This window comes from Passer domesticus, chromosome 3 (genome assembly GCF_036417665.1).
Source record: "Passer domesticus isolate bPasDom1 chromosome 3, bPasDom1.hap1, whole genome shotgun sequence".
In the NCBI taxonomy this organism is placed as follows: domain Eukaryota; kingdom Metazoa; phylum Chordata; class Aves; order Passeriformes; family Passeridae; genus Passer; species Passer domesticus.
In genome coordinates, this window is record NC_087476.1 from 88,527,957 (window position 1) to 88,554,062 (window position 26,106).

The window sequence follows — 26,106 nt, forward strand, 5'->3', positions numbered from 1 at the left end:
TGCTTAAGAAGTACTTCCTGGGTACTTAAAAAAAAAGGGGGGGGGTGGGAGAAAAAGAAGTGAAGAACAAAAGACAAGAGAAAGAAGACAACTAGTTAAGCAGCTAATGTCAGAGTAAAATTTTCGTACTTGACTGCTAATTCTTAATGTCAAAGCTGGATCTAAAATTCCTGCAGTAATCACTGCCATAAAGTTGTTCCTTTTTTTGTTCTGTAAAAATCTTCATGCCTTTCCCCCTCCCCCACCCCGTTCTGTTCTAGCCATTTGTCACATTTATAGAAGTTGAGCTCTGCACATTATTAAATAAATGCATGCCGTGACTCAGGAGGAGGGTCACTTAGCTGCATATTGGGTGTACTGACCAAGGATTTACTCTTACCCACTTTCTCATGTCTCAGGCCATTGAAATTCTTTGAAGATCTCTGCAGTTTGACAGACATCCCCAAGGAAGATTTTTTTTTCTTTACTGTTTTGATATTTTTCTTCCTTCCTTTTCATCTTGTAAATGCAGCATGTCAGATGTAATATAATATTTTCCATGAGATTGACCTCAGACCCGATCAGAAGTAATTATATTCCTAAGGTGCTGCAAAGGTGTCTCACGGATTTCTGATGTACATTCTGAAAGAAGAAGTGTTTTTATATGTGCAGAGAATAGGCAGGGAGAAACAAGAGGCCTGAAGCTGTGCGTGTGCACATTACCTGTTGTGATCACCCGCTGGGTACAAGTCTGAACACCAGCAAATTGTGACCCAGGTGGGATGTGGAGTCCTCACTGTGCCAATGGCAGTAAAGTTGGTGAAGACAGCAAAAATAACCCTGGTGATCTCCATGCACCAAGGCTTTCAGGTCTTTAGGGAAAGGAATATCCTTTTCACTGTCTTCCCATCTCCCTCAAAACTATTTTGATTCATGCAAACTCTCAATGTAACTCTCAGCATTGAATGTTACTGTTTTTAAATTGACCAGTCATCATGTAAGGTCCTATCATTCTAAATATTTGATGAGAAGCTAAGGTCTCTCCAAGGCACCTCTAATCATAAACTTCCTGCAGGAAATTTAGAAAGGATTATGTGTTTCAAGGAGGAGCCGGCTGCTTAAAGTAAATTCTCTTGTTGAGTCATTTATTCCCTTAATAGGAATTTTCTGATCTGCTGTCATTCTTGTTCACACACTGGGTGTCACTGCCTCTAAAACACTTGTCATTCTTTAATGGAAACAAAATAGTCATTGCAGTCAGAGCCGCAATGTCATTCCACTACCCCTTGCTGTGTTGGCAATAGTGAAAATGACATAGCGGCTCTCAGTAGGGGTAATTAAAATGTAAATATTGATATTTTATTATTTGAAATTACTTTCCAGTGCGGCATTTAATATCTCTCCATCTGTGCGGCTCTGTTTAGCGGTCACTTTAGTGCAGCTCTGGGATGCCAAGCGGCGGCTTGATCCCCGTTATGTCAAAATGCTTGTTGCTGCTTAATTTTGATATCTAATTAAGTGGAAAAGTACAGTCCACACTGTAATCCATGGCATCTTAACCAGCTGCTTGGGTATATTTAGAATTAATCTCCACTATGGAATCATCCTAATGTATGCAATTAAGAGTCTGCCGATGGCTAATTAGGTGTATTAGAATCAGGCAGCTTCCTTTTTTTTTTTCTTTTCTTTTTTCTGTCTTTTTTTCCCTGTGTGTGGACTGTTGCAGATTTAAGACACAGCCTCCAGAGATGATCTTAATGATACATGCACACTCAACTAGGTAAACTAGAAATTTCACATTCATATAGGAGAATATGTCTCTCTTCCCCAAACCAGGGAGACTGTAAACATCATTTGAAATTTTTGGCATCTGCAGCACATTAAGAAAATCAACTAACCAGCAGAAAAGTTTTAAAAATTAGGAAGAGTATGGAAGATGTGTAGGACAGAGGTCTGAGCTGTTATTTTCCTGCCACAAGGCAAGAGGTGATATTTACGCAAAATTTTGCAACCTTAAAATTTTGCTTTGGCAATGGAAAGAGATTTTAGGTAGCTCAGCACACACAGGGTTAACAGAGATAGGTTGATTGGATCGCAAGCATGGTTGTCTCCATATGCTAATACATTCCTGTACTGGATTCATATTATTCACATGATTGGGGAATTCCTGGAAACCTGACTTTGCCTGATGGAAAGATGGAGAGAGCAGGGATTGCCACAGCTCTCAGTGAGGAAATGACTGGTGGCTTCCCCAGGGGAGCAAAAGGCAAACAGCAGTGACCCAGCACTCTTTGAGGAAAAGTGCTCTCAAAGCAGACCCGTAGAGGTTACAAATAAAAGGCAATACATATTAAATGCACAAGAAATCCTTTCTGTGGAAAAACGCCCAGAAGTGATACTTTACAATCCAGCAAACTTGATTTTGAAGACTAATGTGCTGAAGAAACCTGAACTCTTTATATCCCCAGTCAATATATGCAGTTGTTGGGAGGCTGATGCGTACAAAGGTTGAAGCAAGCAGAACCTGAACTAATACTGATTGTTGTTACTAGTTTAGCAAGCTTCCTCTGTCAAGGTTGTCCCTTTCCCCTTGCATTAAAAAGATCACCCTCAAGAATCTGCGAGTTTGTGTTGCTGAAGGAGACTTACAGCTTCACTGGGCAGTATTGTACTGCTAGTCTGAATTTTAAAACTTTTTTCGTTGTCCATGTCCTAGAATTGAGAACCTCACTGCAGAGGGGTAATGCGCCATGATCCTAACTGTCTCACATTGAGGGATAAAAGAGGGGTAAAAAAAAAAAAAAGGTGTTTCTCTGTTCTCAGAGCACCTGGTGATGAAGTGAAATACAAGTGTTTCATCTTGCATCTTTTTTTAATGTAAGATTGGTGTGAGTTTGTTGTAAAGCTGTTTGAAATTGTTGAAGTTCCAGTGGTAAAATCAGCCCAAAGGGAAAATCAGGTATTAATCTGTTTAATTCTATTGTCTTATATTTTCCTTTTTCTTGGTGAATACTGAGATAATGAGGTGTGAAATTAAAATTAATGGAAATAAAGAGTACAATACTTTCAACAATGTTTCCAAAAATGCCATTGTAAAGTACTCCATAGATGGAGGTCTTACCAATTCTGTTCTGAAGCAAGGGCAGCTCGCTAGGTTTTTTTTTATCTCTAGTGGTTCACTAGATAGTGTTAGCAACTGGTTATGTGAAGACAGGGAGATGGCCTCAATCAGTCCTAATTTCCAGCTCCTTTCCATTACTAATACTAAAGAAGCAGCTCATGAGAGCTTGCATTTGAATGAGACATAAGAAATTTAAAAGTAGCTGCCTGGAAATATTTGGGTGCTTAGAGAGGGGTATCTCGGATTGCACTACTGAAATCAGTTTGAGCTGTAATGGGTTACATCTCACTATGTGCATCTGACCCTGGGAAGAAATGACAGCCTCAAATTGCTCCTGTTTAGTGTTATCATGTAAGGTTTCACAGGGTAAAAGACAAACCAGAATATTCCTAACTGGTATTTAAATTACATTAACACCTTTTTGTATAGCCTGAGTGAAAGGTCACGCTAGACAAGCAGCATCTTCACTGTTTGTAAATGTCTAATTTGCTGCTTTTAAATTGCTGTGAACTTCACTTACTTAGTCCTGCTGAATGAATCCAGTGTTGCAAATACTTCTGACAAGCGAATATTTGCTTAGTGAGAATCCATTGTTCATAATGGATTGAGAGGGACATGCAGTGTGAATGCATTTTTATTGCCGTGCCATCTCTCTGCTGTTGTTTCAGTGAGATGAAAGTAGCGTTGTGATAACAGCCCCGGGTTTCTTAGTGCTCTGCGTGGCATTTCCCGTCCTCCTGGTAGGTGTTAGTGAAAAAGTGCTTATCACAGGCATTTTTCCATGTTATAAAATATATTTTAAAAATATGTATATTTTATAAGAACTTGGGCAGCAAGAGTTAGGAATACAAATACACTTAAAGAAAACCCAAGGAAAGTGCAGAGGCTTTGCTGAAAACATCCCAGCGCTGTCGAAATGTATTTTTTTCCTCCCGCCCTTTTTTTTTTCCCCTTTTTCTTTTTTTTTTTTTAATTCGAGGCACAGGGACTCCTGGGCACCTCTGTGAGTGCAGCCCAAGCTGCCCTCTCCCAGGGCTGCACAGATAACAGATGGCAGTCGCCACTCATCGCGCCGCTCGCAACAGAGCCCTGGTGCTGCCTTTGCAGTGCTCTGCCGTGGTGGCAGGAGGAGAGGGGAGGCTGCACAGCACAGCATCACCCAGGAAAGGCAGTGCTCTCACTGTGCAAAAGTTACTGGATGGAATCTATTTCTGAGCTTACCTTTAGTTGCAGAACCTCATTTCCAAGGAGTGTGGAAGCTGAACTCAGCAAACAGCTTAAATCGAGTCTTTGTTGTATTTCTGGTCACTTAGAGTCTGTGCTTTTGGAACTCTATTTTTCATTTTCAAGTCTGGGCAAATACCTACGTCTTTTATTTTGTGAGATGTTACCTTTCACATGAAAATTCTGACTCAGACTTGAAATTCAGCTGTTTACGGCATCATGTGCAATTATTAACCTTTGACCAGGGGCTCCATAAGCAAAGGGGTATGAAAAAAACCCCAAACCAAACCTGAAATAATGGATTCACCCTGGCATAATGAGTTGTATCTGTTTCTGTTCCAGCTTTCACGAAATTTCATCCATAATCTGTGAAATACGTTTGGTGATTAGTGAGAGCACTCTCCTTCTGTCTAATGGTTTTCAAAACCACTGAAATGTTTGTGGGTCTTGATACATATTTTTAGACTACTCAGTATTTGAAATGTAATTAAATTCATTTTCTCTTGGATTGCTATAATAAAAAGGATCTCTTAATTCAGGTATATGTGTGACATTCAGCCCTACATGTAGACTAAAAAAAAATTAATTAATGCCATCCTCTTGGATTTTTGAGGGAATAATAGCAAAGGGCAGTCAGACTGTGAAGGTTTCCTTCAGCAAATTCTATGATCATGTCTAGAAGACATTACATTCCCCTAGCAGAAATTTCACTGGTGAAATTTCCCTGGTGTTTGTTTACATCCCTGGAAGGCAGCTGAAGTTGCTGGATGGATCCAAGCGCTTGGCTGAGTGCATGCCAGGGAGGGAGAGGAGGGCAGACTGACAGCTGTACATCTGAGAGTGTGCTGGACACAAATCTGATCTTGGAGTTTCTTCACATTCTCCTCAGTGCAGCCAGGATAAGATTGTTGGTTATTTGACCATGAGGCCACACACTCTCTAAATAAAGTAATCCAAGCTAAATATGTTTTTAAAAGTATTTAAATTATCCGTTTGTTCTTTTGACAGTGGTGACTATACATCGTTTCTGAAATGAGAAAAAAAAAACCCTGTGCTGGAAACATCAGTACCCACAAAACATTTAGAAATAAGTTAATCTATCAAAATTAAGTGTAAATAATTTAAAAATCCTACTCTTGATATTTCAACTGTGTAAATGTATTGCATCTGTAACACACTAGTGAACATGTCATGAGCAAGTGCAGCTTTGATTATAAAAAATGTAAATGAAGATATTTGAAGTACAAACCAGGGCAAGCAAGAGGAATATTTTACTCATAAAGTTAACAAACTTTATCACACAAACAACCAGTGAAATAAATGGGAGGCAATTACCAGAAAAGGCAAGCAACTCCCAGATTTGCCAGTAATTTCATACCTGGTTTGATCAAATGTTCAGATTTCTAAACACATACCAGAGAGAAAGGGAAACTCAGTCCCTGCAAAGTGAAATAATCTCCAGGATTTAAGTCTGATTGAGGCACTGCATCAAATGTTTACAGATGAAAACAATGGTAAGTCCAGCCACTGCCTCTTTTTTTTTTTTTGGCCAGTAGTTCTTGAAGTGCTGTGTTCAAGGCACAGATCTTACTTCGGCACTTGACCATCTGCAGCTGCTACACTCTGGCCCCTAGTGAGTTACTGTCCATGAAGTCCATCTTAATGAAGTAGAGGAAAGGGTCTTCAGGAATATAAAAGATTTACCCTGCTTAGCATGGAGCTGTGTGCAATGTGAAATAGAGAGCAAGTGGTGCATGTGCTGATATTTGAAAAGATCTGTGGTTTAAACAGTGCTGAAGGGGCTGTGAACTGTGTTTGGAGCTGGTTTGGAGTGCTGAGCACTGCAGAGTGCAGTCAGCTCAATGCCCCTTGTTCCTATAATAAAAATGGTAGGGCCTTTTTACCTGTTTATGACTGTTTCCTTTGAGCTTTGGGTCTACTGGTATGCAAAAGTTAAAAAAAACAAGCATATGTTCAGTTGCTCAATGAACCTTTTTTCTCAATCCACACTCAGTAATCTCAGTGAGTCATTACGGCATAATTACAATTTGAGTGTGATACACTGTTTGTAGCAGAAGAAACACTACGGTCCCTGAAAGGAGGAGAAAGAAAGGGGAAAAGAAGGAAGAAAATCTGTAACCAGCAAATCAAGGCTATTGTTAACTGATATTAGGAGACGCCCCATAGATTTACAATGCTTGCACTCAGCCACATAAAAACCACACTGAACAGAATGCCTACCAGGGGTTAAATTCATATGCCTGCGCTGCAGCCTATTTCTGTCAACACTCAGCTCAGGAAATAAACATTTATGCTTTCTGAAATGAAAGTGTATTTTTGAAGACTAGCCGTCAGATATTTTTTGCCCTTCACACTTTCAAATGCTTAGCCTTTTTTGTAAGTTGACTGCAAAGTGCATCAGTTTGCTAGGCAAAAAGAAAAAAAAAATCTTGACAAGTGCCCATGGCATCATTGTCAAGCACACGAGTGTCTAGTGGAAGATGGCAGGAGGGTTGGCACAAAACATGCTTCCTTCAAGCTCCTTACCTCAGGGGTATCTGACTCTTGAGAAGCCTTTCAATCCTTCCAAATGACGTTATTGCAGACTGTCATCTGGTTTATTTGGAGTGTGCTGTATTGCAGATAAACACACTATTTAACTGCAGGTCAAGGTACGGAGTCATCCTGCCAGCAAATGCCTGAGATACATCAGATGGCACTGGCTTGGGGAGGGAGACAGAGATCAAAGTTGTCACCAATATGGTACATGATAAAGGGGGAGGAAGGGGCACAACATAGTATTTTAAAATGTCATCACACAGTCTGCGTTGAAAGCAGTGACCTGCAAGACTCTGAAGCATTAAGGACCCACACAATGCATGACAAAGTTCCAGACCAGAACATCATGCAGCATCTCGGAGTGGTTTGGACACAGCTTGGAGATGGGGCTGGAGAGGTTAAGACTGGTCAGAAGGCTGGAAGAGTCCAAGTTCGAGACTTCTTAAAAAAATAGTTACAATTTAATATCAAAAATATCCCATTGTCAGAGAACACGCTTGATCTGGGGGATTCACATAACAAAAGCTCACAGACTCAGAGTTAGGCATGAAATAAGTATAACCTTCTCCAAACAACTAAAAATAAATCTCTGTATATAAATATGTAAGTCTGTGTTATCTATTATTTTAACTGTGACTTGTTGAACACATATTAAAAGGGCATTGTTGTGATACAAGAGACATACTGGATCCTTTCACATTTTATGAAAAAACAAAACAAACCCAGATTAATTACAACTTGATTCAGCTTTGAATTCCCATGAGGGATGCCTTTAAAAGTTAAAACATGCTTTCACTGAACAGGCTTTCAAGGGAAAGTTACTTCGATCAGGAACAAAATAGTCGTGTTGATTTGATTTATTATTGAAGAGTAGAACAGCATGCTTTATATTTGCCAGTTTTTCTATAATGTAAAAAATTTCTTTTGATTTTTATTTGTCATATAAAAACAACTGGTATATTTACTGCTCCAGAATGCAGATTTTTCAAGAGTGCAGTACAATAAATTATATCAACATCCCATTTTCCCCCCTCACAGGGCATATGTAATTTTCTTTGACTGTGGCACACAATAAATGTTATTGAAACATGCTATTATTTATTTTTTTTTAAAAATAAAACCAATGCCAAAGAACCTGTATGAAAATAGATAAATGAATAAAAGCGGGGTTTTCAGGAAAAAAAAAGAATACAGAGAGAAATTACAGGTTAAACTTTTTTTAATCAAAACTGATTTTATTGCTTTTTGCTTAATTAAACCTCTCAGAAGTGTGTGAAACATTGTTATACTCGAAAAATTGTTAATTTGTAAATCACAGGGACAAAAGGGCTCCACTGCAACTTTAAAGTTTCTATGCACGTAAATGTCAATAGAGTGCCTTCTCCATCATCAGCACTAAATTCACATTGATGCCTCTTTTCTTCTCTGTATTGATCCTTCCATGAGAACGTAGATTTGTATCTGTTAATTAATGCGTCCTGAAACAGCGTTTGTATTAATCAGGCAGATAAGAAAAATTGGATGCCTGCACCCTCATGACAACCGTAAAAGTGCTGGCCCTGATAAAATCATGGATGGACCTCAATAAAAAAGTTCCTCCTTCCACTCAATAAACTAATCATCCTGCTTTTAATTATTCGGCAGAAAGATGTGTGGAGATTGGAGAATGTGTAAATCTATTTACTAACAGCAGTGTCTGGGAGGGAGAATGGGGCTGTCACAGGACGGTGCTGCAGGCTACACTCTCTGTCCATCTGCTGCTGCAGAAAAACTGGTTCTTGAAAACCAGCAAGGAACAGAAATGTTGGAGCTAATTGAAATCCTGAATTCCTCTCTATAACCGTTGAAATTATTATTTCTTCTCCATTTCCCTCTTATTTATTTTAATCACAGATGTGTTATTTTCCACTGTCACATCTTTAAGGCTTTCCTGTTGTCATTGGATCAGGTTTTGTTGTTTTGTTTTGGGGTGGTTTTTTTTTTTTTTGTTTTTTAAGGCAGAGAGCTACAGTTCTATCACAGGACTCAAAAGACAGTAAGAGAAAATGAAAACAAATAAGGAGGGAGAGAAAAATGAGAGAGAGAGCACATGCAGCCAGTTTTATGTTTCATTTTTTATGGATGCCTGGTGGTTTGGATGTGGGCTTTTCTTTTTTATTGTATTAGTTTTGCTGCTTAGTGCTTATAGAGAAAATCTTGTTTGGAGTAGATGCCTTGCAGATTTGCTAGTTTATGATATATTCTTGCATGACTGTAACTCTCGACATTAAAAACAGAAAAATGCATTTAAGTGTAATTGAACACCAAAAAGAATGTTATTACAGTGGGAACCCTGTCAAAGGACATGTAAGCAACTCCATAAACAACTAAATGAAAGCCTCAGACATGTCTTAAGACCCTTTAAGAAAAGCTTGACTAATCCCCTTTGATGATTTTATTAAGTACTTGTGGTTGATGGTGCCAACTGGCAAACTGCTGCATTTCGCAGAGGCAGGATTTTCCTGGCCTCTCCCATATTGTTTTCTAGCACCTAATGTGATTGGGATATTAGTAGTTTGATATAATAAATTAACAGGTACTGTAAACAAGAGTCTAAAAGGTAAGGCAGCAAAGATGTTTGCCCTTAGTGATCCTGTTAGGAAAGAAAGCCGGGAGAGGGGGGGAAAAAAGCCAAGCAAAAGTTAAATTCATTAGGAGGCATTTAATAAATGTTTGGTTGCCCTCAAAAAAAGGATGGTATGATTGCTATTCAGGTGGCACTTCAGTGTGCCACCCTGTTGTTTCAACAAGTGTAGCAGTGGCAGGCACCAGGACAGAAGTGATTAGTGTATTTTCTGAGAAGGGTGGGTGTTACTTCTCTTTTCCCTGAAGTTAAAGTTCAAGAAGAATTTTTTTTATTTTTCATCCTTACCTTAATTCTATTAAAACATCAAATTTTCCCATTTAATAAAATTTTCTATTTTTTCTCATAAATTATCCTTCTTGGATTGTGGTAGTGGTGGATAGAGTAGGCAGATCCCTGTTTCACAACATTAGGTTTTAACAACTAAGCACAAATGTTTTGCAACAAAGAAGATACCATACAAATCACAGATTGCCACTGCAATACCCCACAGATTAATATGATTTTTACAGGAAGAGCCTGCAAATTCTTGCTTATTTAAAACTTTTCTTTTGATTAGAAAATGTTTGATTTTACATTGATTTACTTTCCTGTAGTAGGCTGGTGCGGGGAACACAAAAGCAAAAGGGAGAATAATAGAATGCGTGCATGTTTTGTCACTATGTGTATAAAAATAAATCAAAAAAAGAGGATCAGATTTCCAAATGTGCTTAATATTTTTCCTGTATTTTTATTTTTTTCATATTCAGGATTCTCCACTTTGTCTCTAGCTGACCAGATGAGCCTTCTGCAGAGTGCTTGGATGGAGATCTTGATTCTCGGTGTTGTATACCGGTCACTTTCTTTTGAGGATGAGCTTGTATATGCTGAAGATTATATTATGGATGAAGACCAGTCCAAATTGGCAGGCCTTCTTGACCTTAACAATGCCATACTGCAGCTGGTAAAGAAATACAAGAGCATGAAGCTGGAGAAAGAAGAATTTGTCACCCTCAAAGCTATAGCACTTGCTAATTCAGGTTGGCAGAATGGCATGACAGTTGCTACATTTTTAATCTTTCTTTTTCTTTCTTTCTTTCTTTCTTTCTTTCTTTCTTTCTTTCTTTCTTTCTTTCTTTCTTTCTTTCTTTCTTTCTTTCTTTCTTTCTTTCTCTTTCTTAATATTTTCTGTGGGCTGGTTTAAAACAGGATTTTAGAATAAGAAATTGCTAATCAGATTTTACATCTAAAAGGCAACAAATAAAGCAGTTCAAACTAAGAACAACTTTCTGGTTCAAAGTAATTGTGGAATATATTCCTAAGGGAGTGGAGAATATTCCACTGTGTTATTTGGAGAGTATTTTACAGGCAGAGGTCCCTTCAAATGAAAATAGGTATTGTTCTCCTAAATCCATTTCGTAATGCAGACAAGTCTAATCATTGCAATTAAAACAAAAGAAAGGATGCTGGAGAATATGCTACATATTTTCTCTTTAAAGGGAGCTACTGATTAATTTGATAGACTAAATTCAGGATATGGCAGGAGGGAGGAAATCCATGTTGAATCTCACAAGGACCACACCTTACCTTACACATCCTTTGCATTCATGAGAGTGCTTCTGCAAAAAAATTATTACCTGTGCAGCAAGAGTTAAAAAAATCTCAGAAAGATTTTTTTTTCTGCATTTGAATTTAAAAGTGCTGAACCAGTGAATACTGTCAGATAAGTAAAAATCATTTGTGCTTTGTTGTTTTTCTTTTTGTGTCTCCTTAATGCTTTATTGTGGTCTTAAGTCCCTTTTAGCATTTGCATAAAGTTCACGATAGATCCCTCTTTAATGACGTGCCGATCATTAGATACCTGTGTGTCAATAACATGCTCTGATGCTATGTTCCATTGACAGTCACACCGTGCCCCTCCATCTGCTTTTGTTTTGACCCTATCTTTGAACTTTATCTTGGTTGCTGGCCAGTAGTTTTCCCTTTAATTACAAGAAGGAAACTGTCAATAAAATCTGTTAAATGGGATGCAATGAGTGGCTTGAATGGGCGGACGGCTATTTGTTCAAATTCTGCAGCATTCAAGGTATTGACAGTTTGTTTTCTGGGGCCATATGTGACGATCAATCTCAGGCTGGGCTCAGCCGCGCTGAAAAATGAAAAACCAGATTGCTTTTGCTTACTTGTGGATGACGACTTGTGATTTGGCGCGGTCCTAGTGAGATGAGACCTTCTGCCCAAATTGCCCCCCTGAGAGCGAGGACGCGTGACTGTTTTTAGAAATAATTTTTTAATTGATTTTGTAATTAACAGTTCATCTACAATATTGATGCATGAATCCTCAGATTGATAGGAGGGAAATTGTTTTCAACAATGAAGTTGTACTTTTCTATTTATCTTTGTAATGTGATTTAGCACTCTGCATTTTTAATTAGAAATATAATTCAAAAACATGCAAAGCCAAAATGCTTATTAGTTTCTTTGTAAAATATTCTCCACCCCACTAACTCTGCTCTTAATTTTAGAATATTATCTTATTCCAGATTTAACAAAATACTGAAATGCCTCTCAAAGATCAAAATTATTCTTAATTGAAGATCTATTTATAATTTTGGACCATTGTAAATAGACACTTGAGGATGCTTTGCAGCTCCAGGAAGGTTATTTCTCAAAATTGGTCATGCTTAATGATCAGAGCAAGAAAGTTATCTGCAATTAGGACTCTAAATGGAGAAGGGCTTTTGTATTTATTTAAATTTTGTAATTCAAAGACTGAATTAGAAATACTTCTGCAGTTTACTTGACAAAAAGGATGAGGGTAGCATAGACAGATATAATGTTAAATACCACTCCCACTTTCCCCCCCCACCCAAAAAAAAAAAGATATGCAGTGTTTAAGTAATAATAAAAGATAACTGCTGCCAAAAAAAAGTTTAGTCATACACTGTGCATAGAGTGTATCAAAATCATCTGTAGCTTCATTAACTTCGCTGGAAATTACAACCAGGATAATGTCAGAGATAAATACAGTTCAGCATACTAAAATTCAGGGCACATTGAAGTGAAAACCTTTCCTTCCCTTGTCTTCAAAGAGATAAAATTGCTGTCTTAAAGTGAAATTGTTGCAAGGAGGAGTTAAAAACTAGCCCAGCCATTCCACTGCCCCTTCAACAGTGTTTCAGATGCTGACATTCAGCATTTCAGCCTCAGGTTGTGCATGCAGCAGATACCAAACTTCTACCAGCTGCAGCTACAGTAATCTGTAGGTGTAAAATAGCACCTGCAGAATTACAGCCCATCAGTGGATATCAGGCCCTTAGTGTTTCAGTTTACAAATATTGTTAAAATTAAAATAAAATTTAAGTTGGATTAAATCTTCTTGTCTTTTTTTTTAATAGACTAAAGTAGAACAGTTTATTTTCATGTAACTAGAAACTTGGTTAATGAAAATGTAGCTATATAAAAAAACCAAAATGCCATTAGAAAATCAACCAGTAGCAATTCACATTTTAATATATTTTTATTGCTACTTCTGCTTTCTTCCACTGTTTATTTTTTCAGTTTAAAATATATTAGCCTTTTTATAGCTGTGGAGAGTAAAATAAGAAATCTTGGGCGTTTCAGATATTTTTGCCATATCCACACTGTCTAGAAAGATTCCCAGGTTGACTCTACTGTAAACAGTTGACAAAGATGGTTTTACAGCTTCGTATCTGTGCTAGTGATTTATGATACAGTGTCATAGTACTTTCCCTGCTGGTGTTTGGAGGCAGGAAAAAGAAATTGTAGATTGTCTTCGTATTGATTGTATTTTGTTTGAATAAATACCATAAGCTTTGTTTTGGCCAAAAAATCTCAGTAGCGTGAGCATTGAAACACATGCTTTTCTTTAGGTCTACAGAGCGCATTTGTGCAGTGCTGGATGTGAGATAATCCTGCCATGTGGTCCCTAAAAGCTGGGGAGGAGTAGCAGTTTTTCAGGGAGATTCTCTGACAGACACTATCAAATGTTCCCTGTGCAGGGCTGGCAATGCCACACCAACTTCCATAAATTTCCAGAAATGCAAGATGTGGCTACGTTGTAGATTGTCACTCATTTTAAACTGAGTGCAAATAGACTTGGGGAGTTTAAATACACATATAAGAGCATAATACTGAAATGTATAGGCATTTCAGTTATGTACGTTAAGTCTGTACAGGCATGATTTCAACAGTTACATTTAATATGTAAATATGGAATTTATCAGGTTAGATTTGAGCATCTGCATTGATTTGATAGTAATTAACACAGCCTTCACACTTAAGAGAAGTCACTCTTTCCTTGTCATTGTCCTTGTCCTGCTGGTGTCACGAGTTCCTCTCTTCTTTCTCTGCCTTCTGTACACAAAAGCCAGGAGGTACCTGGAAGCTATGGGAGGCGACTGCCCCGTGTTCTGCCTCACACCGCCCAAATGAGGCGAGCTGGCACCAATGAGCACTTTGTTTACCCACGCAGAAAATCAACTTTGAATGGTTTCCAAAACATGCATGTACCAATTACTTCCTCGTGTGTAAGGGAAGGTGAAATATTTACAAAATATGCTTGAAGTGTACACAAGTGCAGGCACGTGCACGGGAATGTTCCGGCACGGAAAAGATGAGCTGCTCATCTCTTCGGTGCTCCCGTGCATGTTCCCATATATTGATTAGGGTAATACTAAACAGGGAGTCGCAGGTGAGCAGCTTTTTGAAATTGCCTAATCAGTAAGGACTAAATTGGGCCTCCAGGCCAAATGTTGCAGAAGAGCTTAGGAGTCACAACTGAGACCAGAGTTATAAGAGAAGCTCCAATCCTGTCTAAGACCTAAGGAACTGGAATGTCAGAATACGTCAGTGCATTTGACAGTCTGATCTCTGTGTATCTGCTTAATAGGCTGCTGGCATCTTGAAAAACCTGACCCAAATGTGGATGCTAGGCACTTAGAGGTACAGCCTTATGCACTATTGAAAATTTAATCTTAAATCCTAATACTGTCTGTGTAGCATGTACCACGAGAAGGTGAAGAGGACTTGTGCTCACCCTTACAATTCTGGTCTTTTTCAGTACAGAAGGCATGTGAACCAAAAAGTAACTTGTGCATTTTAGCATAATGAAGTGCAGATCAATATTGGTGCCAGTAAAGTTACACTATCATCTCATCCTGTTAAAAAACTAATAAGTCCTTACAAGTTTTTTAGCTTTCCAGACACATTACACTCAGAGCACTAGGCTATCACCATTATATGATATTATCATAATAGAAATTAATTGGTAGAGCCCAGTAAATCACTTACTCCACAGGACATCATCTTTATTCCCAGTGCATGTCACAACATGCTGTATTCCATTTCTAATAATGTTTTTCATTTTGTTTTCTACAGTCATCTTGTATCTTGACTGGACAAATATACAGATGTATATATACACAGACACACTTAGCTGTGTGTTAAGGGTTTGTTACCAGTCTTTATTTTGACAAATATAAATAGCAAGGTCTTAACTCTTTTATGTAGTTTTGTATAGAGAATAGTACACCACAGAAACAAATTGTTAGAAAAGGAAGTCAGCACCATAGTCACAGTTTTCATGTTGCTTGCAAACAGTTTATTTCATATTCCATTTTCATGTCATCAAATAGATGATACCTGCAATTCTTAGGGAAAATATGTAACTCTGTTACCAGTTGCTTAATGCTGGCATTAGGAAATGGCAACTGAGTTGATCAGTGGTTAATTAAAGTTTAATCAGTGGTTAATCATATTTTTTTTTCTTTTTTTCTGGAAGCTACTCGTAGTAACTGAGTAACTCGAACCTATTCCTCACTTAGTTAGGGTGTAAACAGGAAGTATTTACATGTTAGTCATAGCATGAGAGTCACAAAGGGCAAGAAACGAGGCCAAACTTAGTTGCCCTCAATGGTAATTGTGGCAATTTCTTACATCTTATAGTGAATAAAAAGTACTTGGAAATCTTCATTCAACATTTTTTTTAGTTGGTGTCTCACCCCCAGCTCTATCATTTGAGTTCCCTTTTTTCCAGGCTTTTATTAGCCTTATAGTGTAGGGTCTTGAGCCAGTTCATAGTGTGCTGTTTGTTCTGCTTAGCAGCAAATATTTCTGTGTTTATTGCCCTCACTACCTCTCCTCGTGGAAAGTAAGCCATTTCAGGAATGAAAGAGAAAATGCTGGTTTACTATGTTTTAACTTCCTTGTGCCAATGGTTTTAGTTCACTGCTAATCCAGTTAGCCCCTGAAACAAAGTCCCCATTCTATGAAGTAATTCCTTTTCTTACTATGCCTTCATTTCTTACTGTGTTTTAAAAACTGTGTTGAGGCTTCAGTTTTTGTCTCTTCTGAAAAGTAGGCCAAACCAGGACAATCCAGACTAAGGCCTCAGTCACTAAAATCAATCACACAAGCCTTTGTTTTCAGTTTTCACTGCCTGTAATTCCTATGGACAAGGAATTTTTAATTTATTCCTCTTTCATTTTCAGCATCTCTTCCGATTGAAGTGTCCATTTCCAATAGAATATTCCAGATGTCAGACCCTTTTTGCCATATTCTGTTGTCAGGGAATATTCTGTTTGCCTTTGTGCTTGTCTCTTAGCCTAACCATGCAGATCCCAGCAAAAAAGTTCTGCTCAGGAAAAACAGGCAGGTCAAAATGAAGCATATTTGTTAACCCAACACAGGGAAGTTCAAAGTAAGTGTCTGTGGTAACTTCAGTTCTGGATGGAAAAAGGACAGGAATCCTTGTTGAATGAGGAAACCAAGAACTTGGTTTGATTTGTGATTGGCCATTTCCATGGGTTGCCTCTGTCTTAAGCAGTATGCTTTTCAAAATGTCACTGTGTTGTGTTTCTCATAAAAATGTACAGAAACACAATGTGGGCAAGCACTTTGTGTCCTTATGCAAATCTGGCATGTGTTTCAGGGGGTGAGGAAGGGATTCTGTAGTTCTGAGAACAACTCGCCCATTAATAAACACTGCAGTGGGTTTTGTGGGATTTTTGGAGTAGCAGTACAGTCTAGATAAAAATCTCTTTCATTTGAGACATAAACACAGATTAGGATTTTTTTCATCCTTACATAAAGCAAAACCATTTTGCTTTTTGTTCTTAATCTTGATCTCATCCAGTTCTTCCAGGATCCTACAGCTTTCTAAAGGGATTTCTCCAGACTGAGTTTGTGAACTGCTCAGCTGTATGGAATCAGAAACATCACAGCAGTTGCTGTATTTCAAGTATTTAGTGGTGTCTACTTCTCCAATGTGGTTTGCCAGCATCTTAACATGTGTATTCAGTGCTGCATGCTCCCTGCTGCTTGATTCACTGTCCTATTTTCTTTTTGCTGTCTGAATTTTCTGACATGAAGAAACACTTCACTTAAGACCTCTGGTTTTCTTCCACTTCTGAGTGATGTTATATACAAAATATATAGATGCCAGCCTTTAACTTTCCTCAAAGCAGGGTTTTGAGAGGTTTCCTTGCCCTTAGTTCAGGTGCTTTCCAGTTTGTAGTTAGTTGTCCTCCTTTGTGATGTGTTCTAATTGATTCCTGGGTGGCTGGATGTTTGTTTGCTGCATTTGAGATGAAGCTTGAATTTTAAATGAGGTGGATTGTAATCTGAGTTTCTGTCTGGACCTTGTGGTGTTTTTCTTGAATGAGAACTCTCGTTTTCTCCTATTTCTGTGCAACGATCTGATCAATCAACTGATCAGAAGAGGTACAATTCTATTTTCTCAAATTGTGATGGTGAAAGAAGGCATTTGCAAGGATAGAATGAGATTCTCCAAGCAGAGCTCAATGAGTCCCTGTCCTCATTTGTTGATCTCACTCTCTCCCATGGCAGCTTTGATCAGGAATTTCTTCCTGCCAGGGAAATCTCATGTACTCAGCAACTGTAGCAACAAGTCTTGTGTTTGTCTGTCTTCAGTTTCACCAGCCTGGGATCATGTTTTTGCAAGGCATTTACTGTCAAATTCTGCTGTCTTTCAAATGACACTTTGAAATTACCCTTTTTAATTTCATTATTTATACAGGCACTGGTTTTTAAGTGTGTTACATCTGGCTGTAGGTTTCCTCTGGATATTACCTGTGTGGGATGTTGTAATTGTTAATTACTCAAACTGGCTGCAAAACCACTTAAAAAACCTCCAAACCAACCCATAAACAAAAAGGTTTTTCATAGTATACGAAGAATATTCAAACTCACTTAAATTCAATTTTATATTTTTTTGTGGAATTCTTTCTTTATTTCTAGACTGTCACACAAATTGTCTGTGTTTCCTTAAATTATATTGGTTCTCTATGACATCTCTGAGGATTGGGTTTATCCCAATACATGAGCAATATTTAGCAATGAGCTAGCCTGCTCTGAATTCACTTCTGTATCTGCCAGTCTGTAGTTGCTGAAAAGATTTCTCTCTTATTTTTTCCTTCTCTTTTCCCCTTGGCTAATTCAGCATTTTCAACCATTTTCCTTATTTTCAAAGGCTTGCACCTGAGGGATTAAGATCTACATTCGTTTAATATCAGGAATAAAGTGGAAGTTCCAGACTGCAAGGCTAAAACTTGAAGAAGGATTTTTGTAGAGATTAATATTTTCCTGAGCAATCTGCAAGCTGAATCATGGTCTAATTAAATAGCACAGATTTATTGAGTTTGCATTTAAACATTGGCAGACCCTAGAATGAGTACAGCTGAAATGAGTTTGAATCTTTTCTGTAAATGGGGAGTTAAATTATCATAGTAATTTGATTACATAATTTTTAAATCTTTCAAGCTAAATCACCATTTTAAAAGAACAGTTTGAAGTCTTAATCACCACTGGAAGTGCCCCTATCTGTGCTGTTTTTTCTTACCCCATTCCTTGTGACCAAATCTGTTCCCCAGGGCACAGTTTCCTGAACTGCTCCATGAACCACCATTTGGGGGAGGCAAGCTGGCTGGGCACGTTCTTTCCAGTTATTAAATTAATTTCAAAGACAGCAAGAAATACATTAAATGCTTTAGTACTATTACTTCTCCATGTAAATAATTGCCCTGTTCATCAGAGGGATGGTACACAATCCCCCCTGCAAGGAGGAGGTAAGAGCCCTTGTGTGTGGATATTTTTCACACAGTGGAAGAGTTTTAAAGCATGAAATGTAGTAGCTGTGTCAGAGGGCAGGTGTTGATTCTTTTATGGGGGGGTGTTCTCTTCTTTTCCCTCCTCACTCACTTTCATTATAAGAAATATGAAGAGTGTAGATATTCCTAACACTGCAGGCCAAATTGCTCTCCAAACTGCAGAGTTAAACATCCTAGGCAAGTTTCACCTCTGTGAGAAAAATACGTTTAGTCTGGACTCCATCCACCTATTTGCAAACTTATGGTCACTGCTACAAATACTGATTCTGGGCAAAAGCAGACCAGTTTTGTAAAGGGTTAAAAACTAAACCTTTACAGTCACATTCTCAAGAAAGACCTGTCTGTTTATGCAGCATGGTGTACAAAAAACCCCATAAATGTAATGAGAACAGTCAGTCTTTGACTCATCAAGGATTTGTTGCAAGATAAAATGCTCCTATTTGGCTTCCCAGCAAATCTGTCCTTGGCACTGTGGATCTGGGGAGAGGAGGAAAAGGTGTGTATGTTCTGCACAAACAGCACATGGTTTATGGAAAAAATTACTTGGAGTAGGAGATCATGTGTTCTGTAGCACAGCAGTGAATATCCAAGGAGTTGGTAAAGAGTTAGGGAGTAAAGACAACAGTGTTTTTGGAGATTGCATCCCAAATTAAGCCTGGTGGCTGGACCCTGTGCTTAAGACATCAGTCACGTCTATATGTGTGTTAGCATGTCTGTATTGATTACATCTGTTTGTAGGACACAGAATTCAGGGCTTTTCTCTTATTGACACAGAATTACTGAATAGAATTACCATATTAGAAAACTATCAAAAATGTATGGATTCAGGGAATGGCCTCACATTAATTAGAACTAAATTTTGCTAGAAGTAATATTTGCCTGTCATATTTTTCAAAATGTTGTAGCCTTCTTTATCCCTAAGAGAGAAATTTCTGTGTCTGTGCTTTCAGCACAGTGCACCTTGAGGTGCAGCATCACATCTCAGTGGTGTATGTCTTAGCTGCATGCTTCTTAGAGCATGTATTCACTAAGACTCAGAATTATTAAACATATAAAATTCCCATAGGACTCCATTATGTGTAATTAACAGATAAACTGTCATCAGAATCAATAAAACGTGCTAAATGATCCAAACTTGTATATAATTGTCTGTTTTAGAGCTGTAACTTTTTTTTTTCCTTTTCAATTTGCACATTTGTTGTGACAATAAGAGCTGGAACATTTTTGTTAACCTGTTACTTACGGGTTTGTGTTTCAGTTTGCATGTTTGTCTTTGAAAGGAGACAGGTATTTACTATCTGGCCTAATTATCTGAGGAAACAGTTGCATGTCAGCTTTTAGGAAATTAATCTTAGATGCATCTTAATTCTCTGAATGTAATTCAGATATTTGAAGCACGTGCAAAAGTTGACGTTTAATCATCAACAGGGTAAAACATGCGGCTCTATCAAATACTGATCCAGAGCATCAGACTGCTGGTTACAGGTCATGGAAACAATAGTGGAAGTGGGTTCTTCACCATCCAGCTCCTCAGTTGTTGTTCTGTCTGTGAACAGGGGCTTCATTCCAAACCCAAAAATTAGGATGCAAAGCAGTGTTACACTAAGTAAAGTTTTGAAGGATGAACTTTAATTGTGCCGTGTCCCAGTTTCACCTTGAGCAATGGTTGCACAGTGTGGCCTGTCCCTGGTGCTTGTACCCCCTTGCAGCAGTTGTATTTTCGTGTGGTGCTTCATTGGCTCTGTAAGTCTGTTGACCATCCCAAGTTTGGTAGCTGATAGAGGCTGTTTGGTGGCCTCTTTCACCCACAACTGTTTTGCCTTACTTGCATTCCCCTCACTTTGGACCACATCAGGGTTTCTTTGGCATTTATGACTACATAAAAGTCAGAGAATTAGGGCTGCTCATCCAAAGTAATCTCAGCATGGTCCAGTAACTGCGTGTTCTCAGGGACATCTTCACTTTCTGTATCTATCCAGTTGAGGGGTTTACAGTTATTTCAGTTAGATATTTTCTCTTTATTTCACACTTCCATTACTTTAATCTCTTCAGGTCATGAAGCAGTTTAGTTTAGTTCCTGGTATGTGTTGTGTGCCCAGGCCTGTCACTCAATACTTACACCATCAAGGCATCTCACCTGCAAAGGTGCAGGGCAAGGTGTTTGCTTTAAGTCTTTTATAAAAAATGCAAAACCCCAACACTAACAAGATAAACCGCTGTCTGTGGGGGTGGGAGAGAAGGATTACACCTTGTAGGAGATGTTAGCTTCACCGAACAAAAGCTGTTCAGGAACATGCTAAGTGTTGCCTCTCTGTCTGAATATGCCTGAGGGAGAAAAAATTTGCTAAACCTATCAGGAAATCACTTCAGACCAGCATTTCCCTTGTTTTGGTGCAGTGGTCCTAATCCTACAGTCAGGTGACATCCATGGGTTCCAAGTGGGCAGCCTGACACAGAATTTTGCTGAGCTTTTCCACAATAGAGCATCCTTGCTTTATCCTTGCTTCCCTGATAGAATGCAGCCTTCCACTCCTTCAGCCCCTTGGCACTGTCATTCCTTCAAAGCAATAACCCTACAGATGGTTTGGGGAGCACCGAGGGTGACTGTTTCACTTGTTTGAGAAGGATGAGGAGAAGAATTACTTACCCAAGAGTTAATTGTACGTTTGTAGTTCCTCAGCATTTCAATACACTTTCCTAAAGGTCAATACAGAAATTAATGGGTAATTATCTTTCCTCTTTGTGAAAGACGATGGGCAGAACCAGTGAAAGTGTCGTTATCAAACTCCTGGCACACCAGACTGAAACCTCCTTTTGCTCTTTTGTTTTGCAGACTCAATGCACATAGAGGATGTTGAGGCAGTGCAGAAACTTCAGGACGTCTTACATGAGGCTCTGCAGGATTACGAGGCTGGGCAGCACATGGAAGATCCTCGTCGTGCAGGCAAGATGTTGATGACTCTCCCGCTTCTGAGACAAACCTCCACCAAGGCTGTGCAGCATTTCTACAACATCAAACTGGAAGGCAAAGTCCCCATGCACAAACTTTTTTTGGAAATGCTGGAGGCCAAGGTCTGACTAAAGCATCATGGGCTTCCCCATCATGCACGTTTTAAAAAAAAAAAAAAGAAAAAAAAAAGGGAAAGTAAACAGGATAATAATGGCAAAGAAACTTAGTGTTTAATTAAGGAAAAAATGACTAAATGACTGCACTGATATTTAGCAGCAAGACTGTGAAGCAGCTTTCAACTTTTTCTTCTGTGTCTTTCTGATGCAGTTTTTTCTTTTCCTTTTCCTTTTCTCCCTTTTCCTTTCTGTTCTTTCCTTTCCTTTTTTCCTTTTCCTCTTTTTGTTTTTCCTTTGCTGCTGAACTTTTTAAAAGAGGTCTCTAATTGAAGAGAGATGGAAGCCAGGCCTGCCAAAGGATGGAAATCCATAATATGGATGCCAGTGAACTTATTATGAACCATAATGTCCCCAATGACAAAGGAATCAAAGAGAGAAGCACCGTACCTAGCAGTACAGTACAACACGATGAACTGACTGAATGCAGTATTAGATTTCATAGGAGCAGTCTCTAATTAGACGACTAAAGCGACGATGCATCGGCTGCTTCTTATCATTGCATTTTCCATCTAGATCAGTTACAGCCATTTGATTCCTTAATTGTTTTTTCAAGTCTTCCAGATATTTCTTAGGTTAGCTACGATGTAACTTTTTCAGGGAATAGTTTAAGCTTTATTCATTCATGCAATACTAAAGAGAAAGAAATACTGCATTTTTGTGCTGGCTTGAACAATGATGAACAATAATGAAGGACAAATGAATCCTGAAGGAAGATTTTTTTAAATGTTTTGTTTCTTCTTACTAATGGAGATTTTTTTGTACCAGCTTTACCAGTTTTCAGCCATTTATTAATGTGGGAATTTATCTTACTAAAGCAATAGTCGAAGGGAAGGTGCATATTATCACGGATGCAATTTATGTTGTGTGCCAGTCTGGTCCAAAACATCCAGTTTCTTAACATGAGCTCCAGTTTATAACTAAATGTTCACTGACTCAAAGGATTAGATTACACCTGCAGTATATCCGAGTAGTCTACCATATAAATACTCCATGTCAAATACCAATCTGTAACGGTGTTAGGAGACAGCGACTGCGCTGGGGTGCGGTCGCCGAGTGATTTCTAACTGCTTCAGTTGCAAATGAACAAGATACTACTGCCTGTTTGCAAAATTGTAACCTCACACGCAGAAAAACCCTATGAACCAATAGTAGCTTAGAGGCAATGAGGCGAATGCTGCCGTTTGCAAAATTAAGAAATCAGAGTAGTAGACTTCTGACCAAATTGAAGAATTTAACACTTCTGTACCTTATTTATTGATTTAGATTTTCATTTGTAAATGGCGATCCTTAACAAGTAGCTAAACCAGTATATGTGCTTTTCAACCAGTATTGTCACAGCATGAAAGTCAGTCAGTTTCAAGACTGTTACGAGGTGTAATCTAATGTATAAACCGATTAGATGCCCCCAGAAAACTACAGTCGCTAAATAACCAATAAACAATAACCTCCATCAAATGCTATACCAATGTACCAGTGTTAGTAGCTGCTCCCTGTACTATGTGAACATCCTTATTCTATGTACACAGATGTAATTAAAATTGTAATCCTAACAAACAAAAGAAATGTAGTTCAGCTTTTCAATGTTTCATGTTTGCTGTGCTTTTCTGAATTTTTATGTTGCATTCAAAGACTGTTGTCTTGTTCTTCTTGTGGTGTTTGGATTCTTGTGGTGTGTGCTTATAGACACAGGGTAGAATTAGAGACAATATTGGATGTACAATTCCTCAGGAGATTACAGTAGTATATTCTATTCCTTACCGGTAATAAAGTTCTTCCTAGTAATAATTAAGAGATCGAAACTCCAAACAAATACTCGTTATGAACAGATACACACTGAAATCATAATATTTTCAAAACAAGGGATAATTTCTCTAACAGTTTATTATAGAATACCAATGTATAGCTTAGAAATAAAACTTTGAATATTTCAAGATTATAGATAAGTCTAATTTTTAAATGCTGTAAATATAGCTTTTATTCAATCATCTCTCAGATGTTGTTATTAACTTGCTCTGTGTTGTTGCAAAACTTTTTTGGTGCGGACAAGTTTCCAAAACTATTGCTACGTTGTGCGCTTTAAACAAAATAACAATGGGCCGATGCTCTCTCTGGCCTCATGCTAGGAAAAAGAAAAAAAAACTGTGTATCTATCATTAGCTATATGGGACTATATTGTAGATTGTGTTTTCTCAGTAGAGAAGTGACTGTAGTGTGATTCTAGGTAAATCATCATTAGCAATTCATTCAGATGGTCAATAACTTGAAATTTATAGCTGTGATAGGAGTTCAGAAATTGGCACATCCCTTTTGAAAAATGTCAAAAAAAAATACAACTCCTGGGAAAAAGGTGCTGATTCTATAAGATTATTTATATATGTAAGAGTGCAAAAAAAAAAAAGTTTATTTTCCAGAAAGTTTGTGCAGGGTTTAAGTTGCTACTGTTCAAGTACACTATATATATATAAATATATAATATAAATATTGTTTTTGCTGTATCACATTAAAGAACTTGGGCTTCAGGGTCAAAAGCCAATCAACTAGAAGTATACAAAAAACACAAAAAATGGAGATGTGTTAAAGGCACACGGTGCAAACTTTAGTTTTCATTTTCCGTAATTTTTTGGAGCTGCAAAAGAACAAGTATCTCAAGACTGTAAAACCATTACCTGAAACTTAGCTAAAAAAAAGTGCACGGGCTTTATAATATTGTTCATCTTAAACCTTGCTGGAGAAGAGTTCTTTCAAGACCACTTACTTAATGTGAAGTGTTGGGAAAATTTCAAAGGGTGTATGTTTTAGCCATACAATTTAATTTCTATTTTTGCTTCATTTTTTAATTTTTTCTTATTTAAAGCAATATGATTGTGTAACTCCCAGAAGTTACACATTTGTTTCAATCAGATCAGATTGTTGTATTTATTCCACTATTTTGCATTTAAATGATAACATAAAAAGATATAAAAAATTAAAACTGCTATTTTTCTTATAGAAGAGAAAATGGGTGTTGGTGATTGTATTTTAATTATTTAAGCGTCTCTGTTTACCTGCCTAGGAAAACATTTTACGGCAGTCTTATTGTGCAAAGATCGCAAAAGGACAAAAAAAATTAAACTGCTTATAATAATCCAGGAGTTGCATAATAGCCAGTAGTTAAAAACCGAAACAAAACAACAAATGAAAACAAACATGTCTGTAGCTGTAGATGGGCTTCACATCTGTATAGCAATCAGCTGTATATTTTTGTGATGTGTATCATACCGTGTGCTCCAACCAATGTCCATTTGTGTAAATGTATTTATTTTATATTGTATATATTGTTAAATGCAAAAAGGAGATATGATTCTGTAACTCCAATCAGTTCAGATGTGTAACTCAAATTATTATGCCTTTCAGGATGATGGTAGAGCAATATTAAACAAGCTTCCACTTTTGATTGCTTTTATTTTATTTTTTGTGTTGTGGGATTTTTTTGGTTTTGTTTTCTTTTTTGGAAGAGGAAAACAGAACAATTAGTGTTGCCTTTTGTTACTTCCATTCAATACGGAGCCAGCGTTTGCACTTCTCCCTTAAAGTACGATATGAGTGTAAATAAATGCTATATAAAGCCTTGTCAGAATGAATTCCAGTGTGGTACAAGACATTTTGCGTACTCTTAAATATGCAAAATGTCTCATAGCACATTAGAATTTAGGCTGACAGGCCTTTATATAGCACTTATTTAATCTTAAAGCATCTACACATCAACCTGCATTACTCAAAACGATTGCCTCTCTGTTAATGTCTTCAAAGAAAACTTTCCCACTATTTTAAGATCACATTAATGTCATAGAGAAGTAGTTTTTTGCTTTCTCCATCAAGAACTGAGTCTATCATTCATTTCCTACTGCAGGAGACTCCTTTAATGTGTTCTGAGTAAAAATAAAAAATAAATGAAGAAAAAACCTGTATTATTTGATCCAGTGTTGCTGAATGGAAGTAAAGGGCCCCCAGAGCAGTGACACAGACTGGTGTGAGCGAAGGTCCCCGAACGCTGTCAGGATCCAGGGGGGTTAAATAGCGCGGGGGCCAAGCGGCCCTGAATGGGCTCTGGGCTCATCCCTGCGAGGGGCTGCAGCCCCCCTCTCTCAGGCTCAGCCCCTCTGTCCTGTGGACCCTTCTGGAACCATCACAGAAGTGCTAATGTGTGCTTTTCTTGCTTTTTAGCCTATCTTGATAGTGTTTTGTCATGTTCACCAGCATGTTTCTCACCTTCACTCCTGGCCGTCCTCAGGAGGTTCTGGCCGATGGCACAGGGGCTGCTCGGGGACGGGAGCTGTGTCAGCCACAGCACCGGGGCAGCACCGAGG

The 26,106-nt window shown here is 38.1% G+C and overlaps 1 protein-coding gene across 27 annotated transcripts in view; it reads left to right on the forward strand.

Moving 5' to 3' along the window:
* ESRRG (estrogen related receptor gamma) overlaps positions 1-25,191 on the forward strand; it is a 389,256-nt gene extending 364,065 nt beyond the window's left edge. For all 27 annotated transcript variants that reach the window (XM_064414191.1, XM_064414211.1, XM_064414212.1 and 24 more), the window contains 2 exons: positions 10,256-10,525; positions 21,468-25,191. In XM_064414191.1, coding sequence (XP_064270261.1) covers positions 10,256-10,525; positions 21,468-21,712 — 515 coding nt within the window. In that variant the 3' untranslated portion in view covers positions 21,713-25,191. The remainder of the gene's footprint in view (positions 1-10,255; positions 10,526-21,467) is intronic.
* The last annotated feature ends 915 nt before the right edge of the window (positions 25,192-26,106 follow it).